We start from the raw sequence: 23,679 nt of genomic DNA, 5'->3' as shown, positions 1-23,679 counted from the left end.
GATTTTAATCCCTGTTTGGGCATGTCCGATCACACAAGCCTCGCAGAAGGAAGTCTTAGCTTTTATGAGTGGTTTCTTCAATGAAATATAGTAAAATAGTTTTATTAACCCTATGAGAGGTGAGCCCTACTTTCTATGTATTTTAAATTCTTGACCTTTCTTGTGAGTTTAGGAACAAAGAAAAAGCAGCCTACAGTTCCTTGCCACATGAGCTCTGATGTTTCTCCTTCAGAATGACAAATGAAAACATCTTTCAGGATCAGGTTCTGCAGAATGAAGTCACTACCCACTGCAGTCCCTGACCTCCAGCACGCCCTGATAGGAGTTCAGGATGGAGATCAGGAACGAGGCACTCTGTGCTCTGGGAAAACTGAAACAGCAGGTCAGCAGAGAGTTAGATAATTTCCAGAGGAAATTTATGAACCCAATTTTTACAACTTCTCATGGATAGAAATGCTCTAAAATCTTTCAGAGAGATATCTGTTCCTCCTGATTCTCAGCCACTTTCTCCCAAGATGTGAGTTGATCTGCACGTCACCCCTTCACCACAATCACCTGCATACTGACCTCCTCTACGTCTGTGGGGCAGTTTCTCAGAGCTGAGGAGAGGCTGTCCTCCAGCCTGTAGTCCTCAGCAAGTCCTCCCAATAAAATGAAGCTCTCAGGAATCATGTTTTGGGCTGTTGTTTTTTTGGTTGACAAGGAGCCCTTCCAGGAGACCTCCTCAGGTAACCTGCTATTCTCACCTGCATTTCTCACCTCCAGTCCAGATGGGTCATCCTGTTGTCTCCTGATGGAGTCCAGTGAGAAACCTCTACTCTATCTTCCAAATTCTGGTCAAGATGTGGTTGTTGAGGAGGCCTGTGTGAGACCAAGATGGAGGAACACGTGTGCTTCCTAGTCGGAAGCAGTGAAAATGTTCTCCTTAGCAGGGAAAGACTGGCTTGAATTGTGAAATAAGCCTCATAGTCTTGTAGGGTTATCTTTTTTAAAATATTTCCCAGGATGGGGAATACATGTAAATCCATGGCTAATTCATTTCAGTGTATGACAAAAATCACTGCAGTGTTGTAAAGTAATTAGCCTCCAACTAATAAAAATAAATGGAAAAAAATTTAAAAAATAAAAAAGCAAGGAAATGCTTAAAAAAATTTTTTTTAAAAATTTCTTGGTCAACCTATCAAACATCATTAAGTAATACTGTAGAATTGAGATGAAAATTTTATTTAGAAAATGATTTTTCAGTGAAATGATATTTTAGCACTAATATAGGAATGTTTTTTACCTGTTTAGGACCCTAATCCTCAAGAAGGTTTCCAAACCTCTCAATGTACTTTAAATGTTCTCTGAGGGGCTTCCATGGTGGCCCAGTGGTAGGCAGTCCACGTGCCAATGGGACCACATGTGGTCCTAGAGGATGCCACGTGCTGCAGAACAGCTGAGCCCGTGTGCCGCAACTACTGAGCCTGTGCTCTAGACCCCGGGACCACCACTACCAAAGCCAAGTGCCCTAGAGCCTGTGCTCCCCAATGAGAGAAGCTACCACAGTGAGGAGCCTGTGCACCCCAACTAGAGAGGACCCACCTTAGCCACAACTAGAGAAAAGGCCGTGCGGCAATGAAGACCCAGCCCAGTGAATAATGAATATAAATAAAATTATTTTAAAAATCCCTCTGACTTTACATATAGCTACTGAGTGCTATATGTCCCAACCAGAAAGAAGAGAAAGATGATTGATCCATCAATGTCCTGAAGATTGCCTACATTAAATACATGAATTTCCACAAAGATCTTTGTTACTTTGAGAAATTGTATTCTTCCAGTGTGCACGTTACTGACATATGTCCTGCGAGGAAAGCTCTGACCCACTGTTGCTAAAGGTATTAAAATCCCTGCCTGTGTCCCTTCTATTCAATCTTGTTTGATTTTGTCTCTCAAAGATGCAAAGACATCATGATGGAATTTAAGAACTTCCTTGGATTGCACTGTCCCCAGGCACCTCTTGTCCTGCTCTGTGATAACTTGCTGGGTCCTAAGGAAGAAACAATCTGCATGAGGGAGTGACCCTCGTGCCTTCCAGGACTCTGCAGGCTGCTGTGGTGTGAACGTCACCCGTGCTGGGGACACAGCTAGAGGCCAGGCATTCGTGCTCTGTCTCCGTGCTCTCAGCATCCACTTCAGTCTTCTCATTCTCTGAAAAGGAATGTTGTGGAGAAACACTTGCCTCAGTGCAGCTCATCTGTGTTGTTCCATGTCCTGAGGACCCGCTGCTGCTCCAGTGAACACTTTAAACATCTTTGTTCTTCTTCCAAGTTCTCAAGCTGCTGCTGACTTTCATCTCCAAGTTTCAGGTGCTTTGGGCTTTTTGAGCAAGTGAGATTCCTGAACTAGATGAGCTCCTCCTAGTGCAATCAGCACGGATGAGAGCCCAGGTGGACGCTCAGAGGAGCCCCTGGAGTCTCCACCATTGTTCACTGGGGGGCAGGGTTCCCTCTATGTACTGTGTTTCTCTGGGAGCCTGGATAGTCTGGACCTGCAGTGCTTGGCAGGCAGAGCAGGTGAAGTCATAGGAGAGTCTCTGACAGATCTAGAACTTTCTCTCAGGTTCTGCTTTTAGTTGGTGGTTTGCAGGCTTAAGGGGAAATTGACAACCAGAAACCGTAATGGAGAAGGACACAGCTGTCTGAATGGAGAGGACACCTTCATGCAGAGTGAATGAGGAGAGAAATAGGGATTTCTACCCTGGGGGGAAGTGAATGATTGTGATATTTGAGTGTGAGGATAAGATATTCACCTGACCTCTCGCCAACTGAATACCACGTCTTCAAGCATTTCTACAATTGTTTTCCAGGGGAAAAAATTCCACAACCAATAAGAGGCAGAAAATCCTTCCCAAGAATTCATGAAATCCTGAAGCATGGATTTTTTTTTCATCATTGTTTTTAGGTTACTTATTTTGAAAAAACTCAGAGTTACAAAAAGCATTGGAGTGGTTCTGTTCTCTTCAAGTCCCTCAGAGCAACAAACAACATAACTAAAGCTAGAATATTTTTACTTCTAACATGCAAATCCTAAAGAGGGCTCAAGGAATTGTAAAATGCATTTTTTAACCAAATTTCCATTCAGGATTGGTGTTTCTGTTTTAATGAAAAAAAAAGTAAGTGTTTTAGAGTAAGAATTTAATAAAGAAGAAAAATCATAAATGGACTAAATACAAAATATCCATTTTCCCATAAGTATACATACCTAGTATTTTGTCAACAAAATAATTTAAATATTTATAAATAGTTAAATAAATATTAAAATAGATAAATAAATACTCGGGTAGTTAAATACGTAGATAGATCAGCTTCGGCATCTGTGAGGAACCAGTGTCTATAGAGTAGAACATGATGTTACTTAATATTCCAGAAAACATTTGACAACCTGATTCATTTCAGGCAGGATGACAGCAGAAATGAGAGTCCTTGACGCGGCCGCGCAGGAGGCAGTGTGGTCTTGCTGGTCTGTGAGGATCATTTCTGTGTTGAACCAGGTGTCTGTCAGTCCTTCCTCCGGAATCTCTCCTGCAAGTGTGTTGAGGAAGCGAAGGCTCTCATGACTTCTGCTCTGACAACCTCCCAGGCACAAGGGCTGTGCCCCTTCTCTTGCAGATAGAGAGTGACTCCGTGGAAGTATTTCCTCAGAGCCAGGCTGGAGTCTCCCTTGAGCCCGGGAGCCCTGGGCTTTCTCTAGTTGTATCCAATGGGGCTCACTCTTCCTCGCAGCTCCTGGTTTCCTTCCTGTGAGTCTTCTTCGGGCTCCAGCATGCAGGCTTCAGCAGCTGCAGCATGTGGGCTCTAGAGCAGGGTCTCAGGATCAGTGGAGTGCTGTCTTTGTTGTTCCATGGCAGGTGGACACTTCCCGGACCAGGGATTGAACCTGTCTCCCCTGAGGAGAGATTCTTATTCACTGCACCACCAGAGAAGTCCTCAACAAGTCATTTTGGCTAAAGCAGTTTCTCAGATTTCCTCCTACTACTGGAAGGCATTTACAAATGACCAAGCTATTTTGCTTCATCTGGGCCCTATTTCCTGGAATTATAATAGACAGTGGCTGGTATTTCCACTCTATTTCTGCTGGTACCAGTCATACTGAGTTTGTTGCTAAAACCACCAGGAGTCTCCTTCCTTGAAGGCACACGTGGTCTGGGGATTCAAGTAGCAAGTGCAACACACTTTTCAGCCTTTGCCCAGCACTATATTAAACTCAGGAGGATGCCTCACCCCTGATTGTCCTCAATTAGGTCATGATTCCAGAAAACATCCACTTCTACTGCACTGCCTAGGCTAAAGCCTTTAACCTTGTGGATCACAACAGACTGTGGAAAATGCTTCAAGAGAAATAAATACCAGACCATCTTACCTGCCTCCTGAGAAATCTGTATGCAGGTCAAGAAGCAACAGTTAGAACTGGACATGGAACAATGGACTGGTTCCAAACTGGGAAAGGAGTACATCAAGACTGTATACTGTCACCTGTTTATTTTACTTACATCCAGAGGACATCATGTGAGATGCCAGGCTGGATGAAGCAGAAGCTGGAGATTGCCAGGAGAAATATCAATAACCTCAGATATGCAGATGACACCACCCCTTAGGCAGAAAGGAAAGAGGAACTAAAGAGCCTCTTGATGAAAGTGAAAGAGGAGAGTGAAAAAGCTGGCTGAAAACTGAAAACATTCAAAAAAGTAAGAACATGGTTTCCAGTACCATTGCTTCATGGCAAATAGATGGGGAAACAAAGGATAGAGTGACAGACTTTATTTTGGGGGGCTCCAAAACCACTGCAGATGGTAACTGCAGACATGAAATTAAAAGACACTTGCTCCTTGGAAGAAAAGCTATGACTAATCTAGACAGCATATTAAAAAGCAGAGACATTACTTTGCCAACAAAGGTCTGTATGGTCAAAGCTATGGTTTTTCCAGTAGTCATGTATGGATGTGAGAGCTGGACCATAAAGCTGAGTGCCAAAGAATTGATGCTTTTGAACTATGGTGTTGGAGAAGACTCTTGAGAGTCCCTTGGATTGCAAGGAGAACAAAACCAGTCCATCCTAAAGGAAATTAGTCCTGAATATGCACTGGAAGGACTTATGCTGAAATTCCAGTTCTTTGGCCACCTGATGCGAAGAACTGACTCACTGGAAAAGACCCTGATGCTGGGAAAGATTGAAGGCAGGAGGAGAAGGGGACAACAGAGGATGAGATAGTTGGATGGCATCACTGACTCAATGGATATGAGTTTAAGCAAGCTCTGGGAGTTGGTGATGGACAGGGAAGCCTGGTGTGCTGCAGTTCATGGGGTCGTAAAGAGTCACACATGACTGAAAGACTGAACTGAACTGAGGTCATGACAGAAAAGAACATGCCGGGAATCATACACAGAGCTATGTATCTGAACTCAAACTCTCCCTGATGCTCATAGCTCACAGCAAGAAGCAGGCAGTTTACTACAATACTCTTTGGTGGATCTTTACCGACATGGCAATTACTACTACACTGATCCTGAGATACTTCAGAGACGCCTCACAAGGAATGATGAATGATCATTTCCATGCTCTATTTTATTCCATTGCATGGATGGTAAGCTTATTTTAGTTTGGCTTCCAGTTTTTGACATGTAATAATTAAAGCCTTACAACAGGTTGAAAATCTAGAGTTTAGATCTGAATCCCTGGTTTCCTTATTTTTCCTACTAACCTGCTAATTCTTTTTTATTCAGTGTGACTATTTTCTTACTTCTGCATGTCAAGCATGTAGACTTTAAAGACCTTTATATTCTGAATGTTTAGGACCCCACCAAAGTCGTATCACAAGGTCATAAACCCCAAAGTAATGATATAGGTGACAGACCTTTTGGGACATGATTAGGGTGTGAGGATCATTTCCTCACATAAAGAAATAATGCCCTTATAAAAGAGGTGGATATAAACCACTCCCTCTGCTTCCCTGTGATGATACAAGGAGAACTCTGCAGTGTGAGACCTGAAGCAGGCTCTCACCACAACTGGACCAAACTGACACACAGTTCTCGGATATCCAGACTTGAGAACTACCTTTGAGCAATACAGTTCTGGTCTTTGCAAACTACCCAGTCTATGCTATTTTGTTGAAGAAGCTTGAATAGTAAGATATTACATGCCCTGTTTTATCCTCAGAATACCTCCGGAGTCTGTAAAATTTCTGAAGGGAAAGAAATTATATTACTGAACCCTATTTCCTAGACATCTAGTCTGGGCCGAAACATTTCTTGAGCTCAATCAATATTCAAGTAACATCAATTCACAAGGATGATAATGATAGGAGAAACAATAATACAAATATCTATTTTATATATATATATATATATATATATATACACACACACACACACACATATATATATATATATATTGGTTTTCCCCTTGCACACCCACCCAGAGCTCCATTAGGACAAATAGTGAAAAAATGGTCTTGTGCACTGAACTTGTCTCCTTTTGTCTTAATCATCCAATTATTTCCAAACTTCCTTGCAATGAGACTCCAATGAGGATAAGTCTGGGCCGGGTAATGTGAGCAGAAGTGCCATTACCCCCGTGTAGTCCTGGCCCTTGGAAACATCTCATGTGATCCACTAATCTTTTCCCTTTGCCTTCAAGGAGAATAGACTCAAGTACTACAGACAAAATTGAAGTCACATGTTAATAGTGGAAAAATTGAAAAACAAGGGGACCCATTTCCCTGACTCACTTTTTGGAGAAGAGAAACTAGAAGATTCACCTGATCAAGAAGGCCTGCATTGTGCTCCTCAAAAAGGAAAGGAAAGTGTCCATTAGAATCAAATTCCTGACATTTTTCTGTTTACCTGTTACAGAGGTTAAACATTAGGTTAACTGACAAATACTTTTAATAACAACATACTCTCCTAAAAACTCCCATAAAAAAGTAAACTTCGGATGTTGAAAATAGTAAATACCCCCAAATACATAAAGATCTTTTACATTGTGTTATAAAATTGTTTATTTAAGAAAAGAGACTTTGTTTTTCTATTTTTGTAAAACTACGATTTTTATTTCAGTTATTTTTCAGCTTGTAAGCAAACAGAAGTCCAGCTCACTTTGGAGAGTTGAGAAAACAACAATCTGATTGAGTAGAGAGTTGTCACAAGTATAATTTTCATTTTATCTGTTGACTTTTCTTGAGGATTCTTACATGAGGGAAAGGCACTTTTCAATTTCCACTCTGACAACCTCCCAGGCACAGGGGCTGTATGCCTTTCCCTTCAAGTAGAGATGGATTCCTTGGAAATACTTCTGGACAGCAATTGCCAGATCGGGACAATCCAGAGTCACTTCTCCCAGCTTTCCAGGCTCTGACCCAGGCTGGAGAGTAGTTTGTCGAGGAGGGCGCTGTTCCAAGCAGCACAGCTGCTCTCCGTGGTGAAGAGGTTGAAGATCTGCTGGAGCATCACTTGGTGATAACAGGTGCCTTGAGTCATCTGGATTGGGGTGATATTCTCTCTTCTCCAAGGAAACTTGAAGTCGTGTCTGTACTCTAGGCATGACTGAGAGGGGATGGTTTTCATCTGTCTCAAATGTTTGGAGATTGCTTTGTTGTCAAGAGGACAAGCAGGGATGGAGCAGAGCATGACTCCTGCCACTAGCAAATAGATCTTGGCCATAGAGAGTTTCCGTGATTCACTGGAGGGCCACCAGGGGGCGCGCGGCACCACTAATCAATGAGCGAAAGGTTTCTCCGCCCGGTCCTGTCACAGCGCGGTTTTCTAGCAGTCCGCAGGAAGGCTCAGGATGTCTTTTTATCGGTTTTCTTAGACTGTTTGCGAGTTCTGAGACTTCGTTTCAGCGGGCTTGGCAGCCAGAGAGGAAACCGTCGCTGCTCAGAGACCAAGTTGGTGTGGCTTTAATAGTGCACGAGGAAACTTTCATTTCCGAGCCCTCGCCAGAGACATTTTTCAGGAAACCGTCGCTACTCAGAGACCAAGTTGGTGCGGCTTTAATAGTGCACGAAGAAACTTTCATTTCCGAGCCCTCGCCAGAGACATTTTCGTGTGGTGGCAAGCCCGGAACCTTGCGTTTTCTGCTTTCCCCTGAGTTTGGTGCTTTCTTTTCGCCCAGAAACTTGAGCGAGGCCATTTTTACAGAGGTCTTTCATGGTGACTCAGACGGTAAAGAATTCGCCTGCAATGAGGGAGACCTGGGTTCGATCCCTGGGTTGGGAAGGTCCCCTGGAGCAGGAAATGGCACCCACTCCAGTATTCTTGCCTGGAGAATCCCATGGACAGAGGAGCCTGGTGGGCTACAATCCATGGAGGTCTCAAAAAGTCGGACAGAGCTGAGCGACTTGGCATGTCTTTACAAAGAAAATACGTTTACTAAGGGGTTTGAGGCGGAGAATCAGAGCGAGTTGGAGCCTATTTTAGATTCGGGCTCGTTTCTGACGCGATGAAAGGACAGCTCAGGGAACAGGGAACTTGGCCGCGGCGATGGGACGACAGGACGGTGTTGGGGACTCCTGGGGGTGAATCGGAGCGCGGTCCCCACCCCGGCCGAGGACGGGGGAGCTGTGCGCCCCTGGAGGTGCTCTGGGACTTTCAGGATGTCTTTTAAGGTATCGGCCTTGAAGTTGGGGAGTAAGCATTAATTAACTGAGAAGTAGGAATATTAAAACACTCATAGCACTGTATTTTTATATGTACGAATTTATTAATATTTAAAAACAATTAATATTGATCATATTTAACTTGTTTAAAATATTTATATTTTGAAATATTTTAATGAAAATATTTAAATATTTGCTGTATGGTATTAAAATGCATATGAGTATTAAACAGCATTTTATTAAATTCTATTTAAACTACAGTTCTTTATATTACAACAATAATTTAATTTTGCTTTCTTTGCTTTAATGGAAGCAAACTCATTCATATATTCAAGATCATTTCTGTTCTTGCTTGACAATTTTTTGTGACTCTGTAACAGCCTTATTTTTTTTTTAACCTGGGTTTCTGAAACACTGCTGCCAGGACCCACCTGAGTGTTGTATGGAAAGAAGAGTTAGTGGAAATATCCCCGGTGGTCCAAGGATTAAGACTGAGTTTTCAATGCAGAAGGTGCCAGTTTGATCCCTAGTTAGGGAGCTAAGATCCCACATGCAGTGCTGTGCAGCCAAAAAGAAAGGAAAGAAGAATGGAAGGGAGAGAGGGAGGGAGGAAGCAGGGAAGGAAAAAGAGGCAATGTCTTGTACGAAGCATTGAGGAAGTTTACCAGGTCTATCTTTTCATTTTCTTTGGTAAGACTTTTATAGACTCAAAGTAAATTTCCCAGAGTTCATTGAAGTGAAATCTTCCCTTGTAAGACATGGCCGTGCAAATGCAGGGTCATTTCTTGTCTTTATTTAAAATTTTGATGTTTCATTCAGTGTGTGTTTTGGCATTTTCTTTTTTTAACATTGAATTACAATATTATCTATCTTGACATCTTAGATTTGGTGCCTTTTACATTTCATACTTAAGAAAAGTCCTTTCTTAGTTTACCCCAATACTAACCCAAGAAATAGCTTTAGAAGTACTGTTGCCATCTTCCCTGGATGAAAGTATAGGAATGTCCCATTTCTTGCCATCCTCTCCCCTATCTCGTTGTATAACTGATTTCCTGGTCTCTTTAGCCGTTAAAAAAATCTTTGTCTTAAAATAATATTACCAGAGGTGGTCTGAGACTAACTGAGGATGAGGTAAGGGACAGTTTATCTCATTTGTATTTTTCACAGAGCAGCCATGTTTTTGTTTTGTTTTGGTTTGGTTTTTTGGACAATTTTCTGAGGTGCTGGTTCTCTGCAAAAGGATTTAAGTGCTGTAAGATTTTTTTCCAGAATGCTCCAGTCACTTCTCTAAGACTGGAATCTTGGGCTCTGCTTCTTCACAATCCTATGGGCAGCCCGCTCTCCTAGAGTTTGCATTGGGGGCCTCAACATACAGACCCCTGACAGCGTTAAGGGCCAGAAGCTTCTCCTGGTTGAACTGAGAATGGACTAAAGACTTTACTATTGGTTATATTGATATGAAAGGCTACTATCATTCATTAAGTTCAGATTCTCGGCCTATAATTTGCAAACTTTATATCTGATGAACATGCTATCCTCTGTGACCACTACTGAAGTTGTCTTGGTTTTTTAGAAGAGGAAATCAAATTCTGGTGTCAGTTACATTCAGGAGCCCCAGACTGTCTGAAAGTAGAGCTTCCTGCTGTTCCCAGTCCCTCCTCTACCTCAGCTCTGAGACCCGGCCCTCAGCTGCTCTGACCTCCTGCTGCCTCCTTCCTCTCATCCTGCCTCCGAGGTCCTCGCCCCTGCTCCCAGGAGGGCAGCCACCATCCCTGCCTGACTGTCCTGGAATCCACATCACCAAGCACATTGTCACATATTTATGCAGTCAGCACACTTTGGTGACAGAATGAAGAGAACTGTATGTATGAACCCATGTTCAGTATTATGCCACTATTATCTGTAGACCATCAGAAAATGAGAGCTATGGTCCTGTAAATCATTGTGGAAGAATTCAAACCTTATGTATTAGATCTTAAAAAGGAAATACAGAGAGTTGTGGCTAGATATATTTTGGTGCAGTTTAAAAACTGTCAAAATAGAGTAGGGGGTCACACCTCTTAAGTTTTCTTATTAGACTTAAAGAAGAGAGTTAGATCGAGCTTTGGGTTTTATTTCAACCTGAGTTGACTCACTTAGATGAATACATCCTGTTGGACTGAGACTTTTCCATGAGTGTATTTCATTTCCAGTGTAATTACACAAAAGAAGCATCGAAGCTGTGACATTTCTCTGATGCCGGAAATAGACAGGGAAAGTTTTTAGGTGGAAACTAAAATGAGGAAAGTGCTGAAAATGACAATTCTGGCCTAATTAAGCATCTCATTTTCAGGAAGGTCCTCAGAGCAGCTGGATAAATATGCAGCACAATCAACCACCCACCCCCCCCCCCGGGGAGGGCGGGGGCCTGCCAGCTCCTTCACTGACGACAACAAGAATGATGTTCTCCAGTCCTGGAGGATGGTGATCATCACCATTGCCGTCCTCTGAGAGACCAGGAATCCCCAAACTCAGCGCTGTAGTGAAACGGAGTCTCAGGCATACAACTCAAGGCTCTCAAAGCTGCCCTCGCTGCGCCCCAGCGGCCGGGAGGGGGCGCCCGAACTCGCCATAACGCGCTGACCACAAGGCCCACCCAGCGCGACCCGCCTCCAGCGCCGCGAACTGGAGCGCCGGATCCACCGGGAGATCCCGGGATCCCGGGCGAGGCGCCGCCGGGGTTCAGGGAGCGCGTGGGGACGCGGGAGCCGTGAGTAAACTTCCTTTTCCAACCCGACTGCCCAGGGGAACCTTGCCGCAGCTTCGCTCAGAGCCTCGCATTTTCTGCACCTGACTCTGCGTCCACCCTCCCCTTCCTGGGAGGAGATTTTGGCCAGAGCGGTGCCCGTTTAAGCTGCGATTGACGGCTGGAAATCAGAGCATGTTGTGATGTGTTTTCAGATTCAGGATTATTTCCAGGGGAAGGGGGAAAGACATCTCCAATCCGGAGACGAATATTATTACAATGATTTTATTAAATTTTACGGATGTGAGAGTTGGACTATAAAGAAAGCTGAGCGCCGAAGAATTGATGCTTTTGAACTGTGGTGTTGGAGAAGACGCTTGAGAGTCCCTTGGACTGCAAGGAGATCCAACCAGTCCATCCTAAAGGAGATCAGTCCTGGGTGTTCATTGGAAGGACTGATGTTGAAGCTGAAACTCCAATACTTTGGCCACCTGATGCAAAGAGCTGACTCATTGGAAAAGACCCTGATGCTGGGAAAGATTGAGGGCAGGAGGAGAAGGGGAATCGACAGAGGATGAGATGGTTGGATGGCATCATCGACTCAATGGACATGGGTTTGGGTGGACTCCGGGAGTTGGTGATGGACAGGGAGGCCTGGCGTGCTGCAGTTCATGGGGTCACAAAGAGTCAGACACGACTGAGCGACTGAACTGAACTAATGATTAATTTGTCTTCCCTGGTGGCTCAGCGGTTCAGAGTCTGCCTGCAATGCAGGATACCCGGGTTCTATCTCTGAGCTGGGAAGTTCCCCTGGAGAAGGGAATGGCTACCCCCTCCAGTATTCTTGACTGGACAATGCCATGGATAGAGGAGTCTGGTGGGCTACGGTCCACGGGGTCACAAACAGTTGGACAGGACTGAGAGACTAACACTTTCGCTTTCAGGCTTCCCTGGTAACTCATAAAGAATCCTTCAACAGCCTTATAGTAGTTAAAAAGTATTGAAACGTGGGTGTATTAAAATTCAGATTATTTTAACTTTAAACATTTTATTTATACCAAAACCAGAATTTGTTATAATTTGCTGACATTTTTGAAGACAAATTGAACAATAATTTTGTCAGAATTACTTCTTTGCTTATCTCATTTTCAGTGGAGAGGATTAATTTAATTTTAGCTTGCTGAAAGTTTTGGAGAGACAGCATATGAATTTCTGATTCATATTAATTCTTTTCTCCATCTCATCCATGATGCATTTCCAAATTATAGGACGTATTTTTCTTGTCTCGTAGTTAAAGTTACAATTCTATGGCAGTCCAATGTTTTGATAGCTTTGACAACAGTGATAACCATCTTGTTGCCACATCTTTATGGGGCTCTTTCTCTTTTGACAGGATCAAAGTTTTCATCAAGTTCTTCTGTATGTATTGAGACTGAAAAGTGACCTAAACTTTTCATTATAAAAGCTTCAGCATCTCAGGTAAACATATCACACCACTTTTTACCAGTGTTATGTGAGAAGTGTCCAAATATTTAACAAGTAAGTACATTTAGGTTTCTTTGGTGAGTAATATATAGAATGCATGAAATTTGTCACAATTTAACTTTGTGCCACAAGCCCCTCCCAGCCCCCCCCAACTTGTACACCTCTTAGAATTTTTAAGTTGTGGGGCCAGATCTTGTCTTTTATAATTTTTATATATTGTTCATCAAGACTTTTATCATTAATTTTAATTTTTTAAAATATTGCACTAATGTATATTTTTCCCACATTACTAAGTCACTTGTCACCCCCTCTCTGTATTTGAGGGAACTCTCTAACTTGCCTAACCCTAATCCCAACACTGGGAAGAATTTTTGATGTGAAGCATTGTGAAAATTATGTCTGAAAATCTGGAAACATCCCCTTCTCCCATCCCTTACTGTATTTTTTTCCTTATAAGTTATCTTTGTCTTTATAACATTGTTTTGCCTATACTGTCACCAGAGGTAGTCTGAGATTAGTGAAATGAACATTGAGATTATTTGTATCATTTATTTATACGTTTCACAAAGTAGTTTTGATCTGCCAAACAACTTGCTAAGATTTAGGGGCTCCAGAAAGAGCTTCAAGCATGCTGTGTGATTTCTCCTCTGTGCTAGACACAGTCTTAGCATCGGAGCCTGGGCACTGCTCCTTCACATGCCTGCAGACATCCCTTTGTCCAGGAGCCCCCATGTGGGAGATGCTAACTTCTCTGATCCTTAAGTTTAAAAACATCTGAAAAAAACATCAAGTGTATCACACCCCAAACACAAAATTAGGACAATCTATGTGAACTTCCCTGGAAAGATTTCCATGATAAATATATAGAAATTAACTGTACAGTGATACCTTTGGTATAATTATATAAAAGCATACCCAAAAAGAATATTGATCCTCTAGAGACAGTTTGAGATGCCAACCCCTCAACTTTAGTGGATAGGGGCCTTGTTGAGGTCTCCCTGGGCTAGTCTTGATATTGCCATGGCTCTAGGACTCGGGGGCATGGGGTAGGTGGGCTCTGGACAGTGTTATTTGCCAAGTCTATGTGGCAACTCTAACCAGGCCAGGCCTTAAATTTGTCTAAAGTGCTTGCCTATTTATTCTGTTTTTCACAACTACATTATTAGAATATATAAATATTCTCCAGTTAGTAGATGAGATTTGGGGGTTATATGCAGTTTTCTGTATTAACTATCATTACCATGGTTATCTCCATGGCCCTGCAGCAGAGAAGGGAGGTGCCTGCTCCAGCAGGCCCAGACCACAAGCAGCCCTTTGAAGAAGGCTGCTTGAGGCTGAGGCTGAGCTCAGGGGTGCTGAGGTTCCAAGGCTTCCCCTGGGTGGAGTGGCTTCAGAGGCCACGGAGCTGAGCCCTGGGTGCAGAACCCTGATAGAAGAACTGAGAGCAGCAGACCTCTGATGGGGGCACCGCAGGCTTCCCCCCGTGTCCAGAAAGCTGTGTGTGCCCAAACTTCATCTATAAGGCTGCCTCCAGCACTTGTCTTCCAGAAGCCACAGAGGCAGAGCACGGTTCCTGAGGAGAAAGCTGTGGTGGCCTCTGCTAGACAGCCTGAGGGAGCATCCCTCAGAGTCTGGTCCTTTCTGGGGGCTCTGTCCCAGGACACGCTGCGGGGGCCCTCTCTCCAGCCGGCCCCCTCCTCATTCATTTCCCAAATGGTTCTTGAGTACCAAGTAAATCCTAAGCACCTGAGACTAGTAATAGAGCAATGATGCATGTTCTGGAAGAAAATAGATAAGTCAGCCAGAAGTCACAACATAGACTGAAATGTACATGCCTGGGGCAATAAAAGCACCTTTCCAGCTGGAAAACTCAAAGAGGGACTACCGTCTGGGAAACTTTTGTCACTCTAACAGGAAGGAGGAAGAAGAAAGGTGGTAAATGCTTTTTACTTTGGTGACAAAAAAGTTCTTTTCTAGTGGCTTTTACTCCTTTATGAAGTGGCACTCAGCACATCTGAGACTGGGGGGACGGAAGTTTGTCAAAGAGGAGAATGTTTGAAATCGTTTGTGAAGAATAAGAGAGTTGATGCTGGAACCGATGATACAAGCTCCAAGAAACCAGGGAGCTTTATGACTTTGATCACTTATGTATCCTAGGTGCACCTGTGTGTGTGTGCCTCACTCTCTGTGACCCCGTGGACTGTAGCCCACCAGGCTCCTCTGTCCATGGGATTTTGCAGGCAAGAATACTGGAGTGGGTTGCTTCTCCAGGGGGTCTTCCCGACCCAGGGATGGAACCGGCATCTTCTGCATTGGCAGGTGGATTCTTCACCACTACACCACCTGGGAAGCCTTCAGTGCACACAGAAGAAACTTACCAAAGATACAGGGTGAATGAAATTATGAATTCCATGTAGTACTGGAGAGGCCCACTAGTCATAGACCATAGAACTACAGTAGTACGATATACTCGTTTGTGTGATTTTATCTAATAGGCCTCCACCACGTACCTGAGGTCAGGTGTGGAAGAGGCAGAGGGTTTGACTTCTGCCAGACAGGAGTGATGACACAAGAGTGACATGAGGGCATGAAAAATGTTGCTCAACTGATGGGCCAGGAAGTCCGCTCTGTTAGTTTCCAGGAGCTTCCATAACAAAATGTCACAGACTGGGTGGCTTAGACAACAGAGAATTATTTTCTCAAAGTTCTGGAGGCTAGAAATCCAAGATTGAGGCATAGGCAGATTTGGTTTCTCCAGAGGCCTCTCTCCTTGGCTTGCAGATGGCTGCCTTCTTGCTGTGTCCTCACATGGCCTTTTCTCTGTGTGTGCCCATCCCTGGTATCTCTTCCTTTTATGAGGACACCAGTGAGACACCAGGTGGTCCAGTGGTTAGGACTCTGCACGTCCACTTCAAGGGGCATGGGTTCAATCCCTGGTAGGGAAACTAAGATCCAGCAGGGTTGGGAGGAAGGTGGGGAGATACTAGTCGTATTAGATTAGGACCCCACCCTAAGGGTCTCATTTTAACTTAATCACCTCTTTAAAGGCCTTACCTCCAAATCCCATTGCATTCTTAGGTAACTGGATATTGAGATTTTAATAAACAAATTTGTATGGAGTACACATTTCAGCCCATAACATCTACGTGGAGAGAGAGAACAGATCAGAGGCTGGTGATGGAGAAGAAGAAACTAAGGACCCACAGACTGTAATTCCTTGACTACTTGGCAGCTGGAGGGAAATTTAGACAATTTGGAGAAATTGAAGGTGGAGGTCAGAGGGTGGGATGCTAGGCTGTATTAGTGTATGACTTCAGATTGTAGACCAGCTCCTAAGGAAAAGCAAAGATCTGTGAGTCAGGTGTAACTTGTCATGTGAACCATGGCCAGTCATGGGCACTCCAAGCCACTGCCTCTCCTGGTGAGTAGTCTTCGTCAACGGGAGCAAAACGAAGGTCACTGTCCTGAGACACTCCTCCTCCAGGTTCCCTAGTCCTGGGTCTTCTGCGTGTGTGGTTACTCATCCTGTCTGAACTTCAAGTTAGAAGAATCAGATTGTTTTTGAATGAGTGAGAAGTGTTATTCATTGTATAATAAAAAAGCAGGTAGTAATTCTTCCCAGGCTTTACTTGCTCTGTGTGAACTTATCTGTAGGTGATAAAGGTTGATTCTCACAGCCTGGATATGGGCACCAAGGCAGCTGAAGAACTGGTGTGGTTACGCTGACCCCGGCCTCCTCTCTCCTCCAGGTGGAAATGGCAACACGGGTAGCTCAGTGGCTCTGTTTTCAATTTCATGGGGACTCCTCCTTTGAGGTGACTCCACTTCTTTGTGGCTCTTCTTTTTCAGCCATCACGTCACTCTGCCCTTCAATGGTGTTAACCCAGGTCGTATTGTTGGAGAGGGATGTGGAAAGTCTTTAGAATCTTTGGTCACCTTGGCTTCAGTTGGTTGAGTAGTGGTCCAAGGTAAGCCCAGAAAAATTGCACTCTTGTCATAAATCGCAGAACCACCTGTGGTGCGTGTGCTTTCTGTGTCCTGAAGAAGATATCCCATGACTGTATCAAGCATATAACTAACGAGCCCAGCTAGTGCGTGCTAAGTCGCTTCAGTCATGTCTGACTCTGCAACCCTATGGACTGTAGCCTGTCAGGCTCCTCTGTCCATGGGGTTCTCCAGGCAAGAATAGTGGGGTGAACCCAGGTCTCTTATGTCTCCTGCACTGGCAGGCAGGTTCTTTACCGCTAATGCCACCTGGGAAGCCTGCAGAAGACACCTCAACCCTGATTGGCCAGGTGTTGGCACTGAGTACAAGATCCCGCCCAATATCAGAAACAATGGCTGTAAGGAAGGCCAAAAGGGAGTTTGGGATGCCTCAGAACATCCCTGATTGTGCTCAAAGCCTAACTTTCCCTCTTCCACTATCTGTCCCCAGGCTACATCACACACTTGTCAGGATGGCGCCAAGTCCATCACTTTGTCAGTGTTCTAGTCAGTCACGAGCAGGTGGCGCCAGAATCAGATGGTTGGGGAGGGAGTCAGGCAGTGGGAGAAGTTTGATTCAGTTCAGTTCAGTCGCTTAGTCCTGTCCAACTCTTTGCGACCCCATGGACTGCAGCATGCCAGTCTTGATTAGTGATAAGTTATAGGGATACTCCTGTTCCTCCCCACCCAAGGGATCATCTTTCCTACTTTGTTAGTTTCCCTTCTTCCCACCCACTCAATCCCTAACCCTTTCCTCATTCTCTCTTCATTTTCCTGCAGGCCCTGTGTGGCGGCACTGTGAACATTTCCATCACTGATGGCTGTTTGACCCCTATGCCTTGCATTGATATTGTCAAGTCAGGCCACGTGCAGTCTCAGTGAGGCGTTAAATCCTTGTGCAAGGTCACCAGCCAGTGGGAGAGTTTATTTGAGTTCAAAGTTTTTGTCAAAACAGATGAATATTGCAGCTATAGTAGATCTTCAAGTAGCACATATCATTTTATTAGGCCTTAGCACGTCCATCTCAGTCTGCAAGCGTGGCAGCATTCCCACCCTCCACCCAGTTCTCACTCAGTTCTGCATCCACTATGCAGTGGATACTTTTCTAACGTTCTGACATCTTAAAAAGCCACTTTTAAGAGAGAAGTTCTCCTGCTTCTGAACCCCTTCAGAGCTTGGCTGCTTGGAGGTCAGCAGGAGGGATGACCCAACTCATGGGTCCATCTTCAGGTCCCTAGCTTTGAATCCAGTCCCCTTCTCATGACTGGAGAGCGACGTGCATGTTAATTTGAAGATATGTGGAGATTTCTTCCCTGAGTGTGTACACGCTTTATTCCCCTTCCCCTCCAGTTTTGCTGAGGTCTTTTAGGGCTCTCCTTTCCCTTTATTTCTATCTTTTTTAAACTGCTTATTTTTTAAATTATTTGTTTATCTTTGGTTCTTCATTGCTATGTGCAGTCTTTATCTAGTTGTGGTGCATGGGTTTCTCATTGTGGTGGCTTTTCTTGTTGCAGAGCACAGGCTCTAGGGCACATGGGCTTCAGTAGTTATGGTGCACGGCCTTAGTTGCCCCAAGGCAGGTGGGATCCTAGTTTCTGGATCAGGGATTGAACCCATGTCCCCTGCATTGGCAGGTGGAGTCTTAACCACTGGGCCACCTCAGAAGTCCCTCTCCCTTCCCTTTAGCTACCTCCTGTCTGCAGGAGAAAGAGCAGAGGACTCCTGTTTCAGCAGCCCCACTAGACCCTGGGTCTGCAGTGCCCAGCAGTCAGAGAAAGGTGTCTACACACATTCGTGCCCTTGTACCACCCACTCAGGGCTTTCTACGACTGCTCTGGGGTAGAGGTAGGAAAGAAAAGTAGCTATGGTGAAGCTAAAGCTGGGAAAGTAGTAAGCTATGAATGCTTTCCGCATGGAGCAGGGAGGTGAACTATCACCCACAGCAGCCTTGCTGAGAGCTCCAATCCCTGCCTTCACTGTCACCACCATTTACTAAACCACAGAGCCAGGGTCCTGTGTTTTCTACTGGCTCAGAGAAGGTCACATGGGGAGAGAAGAGGCGATGTGGTGTGATCAGCTGTGTGTTTTAAGTTGCTTCAGTCGTGTCCGACCCTTTTCGACCCTACGGACCATAGCCTGCCAGGCTTCACTGTCCATGAGATTTTCCAGGCAATACCAGAGTGGGTTGGCATTTCCTTCTTCAGGGGATCTTCCTGACCGAGGGGTCAAACCCATATCTCTTATGTCTCCTGCACCGGCAGGTGGGTTCTTTAGCATCACCTGATCAGCTGCATGTTTTCCTTAAGGCTGGGAGTAGAGTGCCCGGCACTGCAGTTTTCGTCAGGGAGGCTGTGTTGTCTTTGGTGCAGATTGAAGCTCTGCCCCACCAGGGTTACAGGTTTTTTTTTCCCCTCACACTTCTGAACTCAGGGCTTACTACTGTCAAATCTTGAGTTCCTCTTTGGGGATGTATAAAGATCATTTTCTCTATTTCCTAGATGCTCAGTGGGGAATCTGCCCCAGGAGGCAGGTATAACCTGATCCACTCCATACCACAACTCCATAATGTTCAGGGTGCTGAGGGGGGAAAGGAAAGGGCTGACTGGTCTGTATAATATGCTGTGGTCTTTGTTACAGTTTCTCACTTTTGCAAGCATCAAATGATTGTTTAGTGGTTACTTGTTTTTCTAACAACAGTATTATGGGAAAATTAATGAAGTTTTAAAGTGGGCTATATTCACAAATACAAATGAAGGGAACCAGGATGGTGCTGTGTCAGCAACACCATTGTCAACTTCCCTGCCTAACAGTTGCCTCATTTTATAAGCCAAAGCCAGCTCTCCAATAAAGGCTGGAGGGATCCCTTCCTTTCCCTGAATCTGAGTTCATAGGATACTCTATTTCCCCCTGAACAGAGACAGGTGACAGCATTCTCCTTTAGAAAAAACAAGTATATATGGTAGAACAATAAATATCCTTTCTGGAGGAAAGGTCTCAAGAGAGATCCTTTTCCAAAGGATGTGTATAAGAGCTAACTGATATTCTCTAAATGTAATAAAAACAGGGAAATTTTCCTCCCAGGAGGTTATTGAAGAGCACTTTCTGCCTGATTAGAAGTGTCACCCCCTTCCCCCATATGCAAAGCCTAGGGCAGAGTTAAGGACATCCAGAGACCTGGCCCAGGCGGGTGGGATCTGACTGGGACACAGACTCCATGGGGAGCGTTCAAATGCAGATCAGTTAGAGGGGGTGAAGCATGGCACTTTGCAGATGGTTTCACAGTATTGTTTTATCTCTTTCTTGTAGCTTAGAGAGGTGTGGAGAGGCATGAGGCTCAAGAACAGAGGGGATGGAGAAGGAAATGGCAACCCACTACTGTATCCTTGCCTGGGAAATCCCATGGACAAGGGAGCCTGGTGGGCTACAGACCAGGGTCACAAAAGAGTCGGACACGAATTAGCGACTAAACAAGAACAACAACAACATAGCCATTTCTGGTGTTTTTTGAATGTAGAACTACATATTGAGAGGTTGGAGAGGGGGTATTCTTACCATCACTGAAATCCCCATTGACTTTGCCTGCCTGAAATTACATGTTCTCTCTTCCACTTGAATAGACACCTGTGCTTGAATTCTGGTGTTGTATAAATGAACTTGGCCTCAGGACAGACATATGTGTGCTGGAATGCTCCATACCCATGCCATTGCAAACAGAAAGAAGTGGAGAAAATACACAGTGGGCCACACTGTTCACTCTTGATTAATTGAAGGTCCATTCAAAAAATGTGCCCTTTTTCAGCAGCTAAAGCATATTTTGGAGAGAGCTTCTTGTATATTTTATTTATATAACACTGGTTTGCAAATAAATGTCAAGTTATACATTTAAAAAAAAGAAGAAGAAGAGAGGGGATTGCTCTGGGGCCACAGCTGGTAAGAGGCAGAGTCAGCTTTGAGCACAAGACAGGTTGGGGACCATTATTTTCTTTTCTGTTTCACAGATGACAGTGGTAATTGAGGCCAGGTGGTTTGTAAGAGTCCCTTCTTTCCAGTGGATACCGCCCCTTTGCAAGTGGTTGGTGCTAAACCTGTATGAAGTTCTACTGAAAGTGTCTACCTTAGATTAGGACTTGAATCCACATGGCTGGGACTCAAACCCAGTCAAAACCCAGTTTGGGACTCTAACCCACATGAAGAGGATTCGAACTGAACCAAGACCCATGGTACCTGGTTTCAGGACCTAATGAAGCTCAGGTTCTTGATGTCTCATCACAGAAAGAATTCAGTGAGAGATGAAGTGATAGGTAAGAAGTGGATTTATTTGGAGAGAAACACACTCCACAGACAAGAGTGTGGGCCGTCACAGAGGGAGAGTCTAGAGGCCTCAAAATGTGGTGTGGTTAGCTTTTATGGGCTGGGTAATTTCATAGGCTAATGAGTGGGAGGATTATTCCAACTATTTTGGGGAAGGGGTGGAGATTTCTAGGAGTTGGGCCACCGCCCAGCTTTTGGACTTTTGATGGTGCCTTGGAGCTGTCATGGCACCTCTGGGCATGTCATTTAGCTTGCTGATTGAGGATCAAGGTCTAGTCAAAGTTGACTTGTCTGCCGTCTTGGACCCATTTGATTCTAATGGTTTATGTTGTGTCCTTGGGCTATGTCATTCTTTCAAAGCTGTGCCCTGTCCCCTTCTTTCCTGTTTCATTATTAAGGCCTTGACTCAGCACTGAATATTTATATGCTACTTGAACCTTGAGACTCAAGGGAACCTGAGATCTTACTGCACTTGCCCTGGTGATAGGTTAGCTAGTTACCCAGGCAGATAATGTAGGAGGATAAGAGAAGTATTAGGAATGAGGCACAGGGTGAGCAGGGGAGGGGCTCCCTGTGAACCCAGGTTCTAGAAGGGGTGACTTGGGGGTGTTAGGTAGTTAGAATAGGAAAAAGGAGTCCAAAATGGCAGTGGCTAAAAGACAAAGAAGGGAAAAGCCCGTGAAAATAGAACAAAGGAAGGTCCAAGGACCAGAGTGAGGACCTCAGGTGAAACAAACAGCCCTCCTGGCTAGCCCAGTTTACATAGGGCAGGCTCAGGGGGAGGAGAAAAAAGACAAATAAAAAGAGGAGCCAAAATTGAGGGGGTGGGGAGAGGGGGCTTCTCTTCTCTTCGTGTCTTTTGGGTTGGCCCACCCTCATGCCTCAAGGATGTATTTTCCTTTGCTTTCTAAATAAAACTGAGCTGTAACACAGAGCTGTAACACTGGTCATCCGTCACTTCAAATTTTTGCTGCAGCGAGACAGAACTGAGGAAATTACAAACTCCCCCAACGGGGGCACTTGAGTTTTCCTAACAGCCCACTGCCACCTTGGGGGAAGGGATTGTTACATTTATTCAGTGCTGTGGGCATGCAATGACACAATCTAGCTCTCCTTGGTACACTTAGCATGTCCAAAAAATTGTATGTATATAAATCTTGTGCTGTTCCTTGTGACCCAAAAAATTCAACTTTTAATAAATGTGTGGAATTGCAGAGAATGCACACCCATGTTTTTAAGTGGAGTCCCCAGGAGTATGGAGATACAGGTGCTCTGCATTTCACCTTCCACCATGACTGGAAAAAATGTTGAGCTCACACCTCTAATATATTTATTTTTATTGATAATATATATGTGTACTACAGTTATAAAATATTATGCCTATTATAAAGTATATATTTGTAATATAAAATTTTAGGTGGATAATCTATGATAAAACATTTTAAAATTGTGTCTTTTTATAATTAAAGGGACATCATGACTTGTCATCAAAAAATACATGCACTTCTAAGAAGATATGACAGTCTGCATTGATATGAGCTGCAAGGTCATTATTCTAGGAATACTGTGATATCTCACAGAATCCAGGTGAGAGTTAAAAAATAAAGCCTGAGAAGAGGTAAGAACTATGTAAACCCCAGCAACCTTAGAACATTCTCACTCCTGTGACTCAGCGCCTAATTCTTAGCCTCTGGCTTTCTTAAGATTAGCTTCAAATTTTTTTTCACACTGGTTTTATCATTCATAGCTTCCAGGTCCTGAAATCATGGCTGGAAGGCAGTTCTTAGGGAAGTTCTATGAAGACAGATAAGGTGTCCTCCTCCACCTGGATTCCATCCTTGGTTTCCCAGTCTCTGCATCCTTATCCACATGGTTTTGGAGGTGCCCAAGCCAATTGTCCCATCCCATCTGCCACTGTAACGCCCTCTGGTGGAGACAACAAGTATCACATCCATAAACTGCTTACAATAAACATCAGAAGGCCACTGTTTTCAGTGTCCTTTGTCCATCACAGTCTTTTTTCTTTTTTCTTTTTTTTGGTTGTGCTGGATCTTCATTGCTGCATGTAGGCTTTCTCTCATTGTGGAGAACAGGGTATACTCTTCACTGGGTTGTGTGAACTTCTCATTATGATAGCTTTTCTTTTTGTGGAACACAGGCTCGAGGCACACAAACTTCAGTTGTTGTTCTGTGGCATGTGGAATCTTCCTGGACCAGAGATCAAACCCATGTCCCCTGCTTTGGCAGGCAGATTCTTAACCACTGGATCACTAGGAAAGTCCTGTCCATCACAATCTTGTTAGACTTTTCTGCAGATTATGAACCCAGTTGAAAATTTGAGTATGACCAGATCCATACAAGAGAAGAAGAGCGAGAAAAAACAAAAAAACAAAAATAACTTTTAAAAAAAGAATAATAAAGTAAAATGGTGCATGCTAAGTTGCTTCAGTTGTGTCTGACTCTTTGCAACCCTATGGACTGTAGCCCACCAGGCTCCTCTGTCCATGAGATTCTCCAGGCAAGAATACTGGAG

The 23,679-nt window shown here is 44.2% G+C and overlaps 1 protein-coding gene and 1 long non-coding RNA gene across 2 annotated transcripts; one reads left to right on the top strand and one right to left on the bottom strand.

Moving 5' to 3' along the window:
- Positions 1 to 3,542: 3,542 nt before the first annotated feature.
- LOC139033705 (interferon alpha-1-like) lies at positions 3,543 to 7,520 on the bottom strand. The gene is made up of 3 exons (XM_070463177.1): positions 7,400 to 7,520; positions 6,207 to 6,226; positions 3,543 to 3,731 (listed from the first exon to the last, which is right to left on the bottom strand). Exons 1-3 carry the CDS (start codon positions 7,518 to 7,520, stop codon positions 3,543 to 3,545), a joined length of 330 nt encoding a protein of 109 aa, XP_070319278.1.
- A 5,571-nt stretch (positions 7,521 to 13,091) lies between these two features.
- LOC139033700 (uncharacterized) lies at positions 13,092 to 23,669 on the top strand. Its single transcript, XR_011486194.1, has 3 exons — positions 13,092 to 16,618; positions 16,701 to 16,819; positions 22,616 to 23,669. It is a non-coding gene; the product is annotated as an uncharacterized lncRNA (long non-coding RNA).
- Positions 23,670 to 23,679: the final 10 nt, after the last annotated feature.

Source organism: Odocoileus virginianus, unplaced genomic scaffold, assembly GCF_023699985.2.
Source record: "Odocoileus virginianus isolate 20LAN1187 ecotype Illinois unplaced genomic scaffold, Ovbor_1.2 Unplaced_Scaffold_37, whole genome shotgun sequence".
NCBI lineage: Eukaryota > Metazoa > Chordata > Mammalia > Artiodactyla > Cervidae > Odocoileus > Odocoileus virginianus.
This window is presented reverse-complemented; position numbering and strand designations above follow the sequence as displayed.

Coding starts and splice junctions, on each gene's coding strand:
- LOC139033705 (XM_070463177.1), bottom strand. CDS start 7,520: ATGACTCAAGGCACCTGTTATCACCAAGTGATGCTCCAGCAGATCTTC. Junction 6,227..7,399: donor CAAACTACTCTCCAGCCTGG/GTCAGAGCCTGG, acceptor CTTTCCCTTCAG/AAATTTTACAGACTCCGGAG. Junction 3,732..6,206: donor AAATTTTACAGACTCCGGAG/GTATTCTGAGGA, acceptor GGATACAACTAG/AGAAAGCCCAGGGCTCCCGG.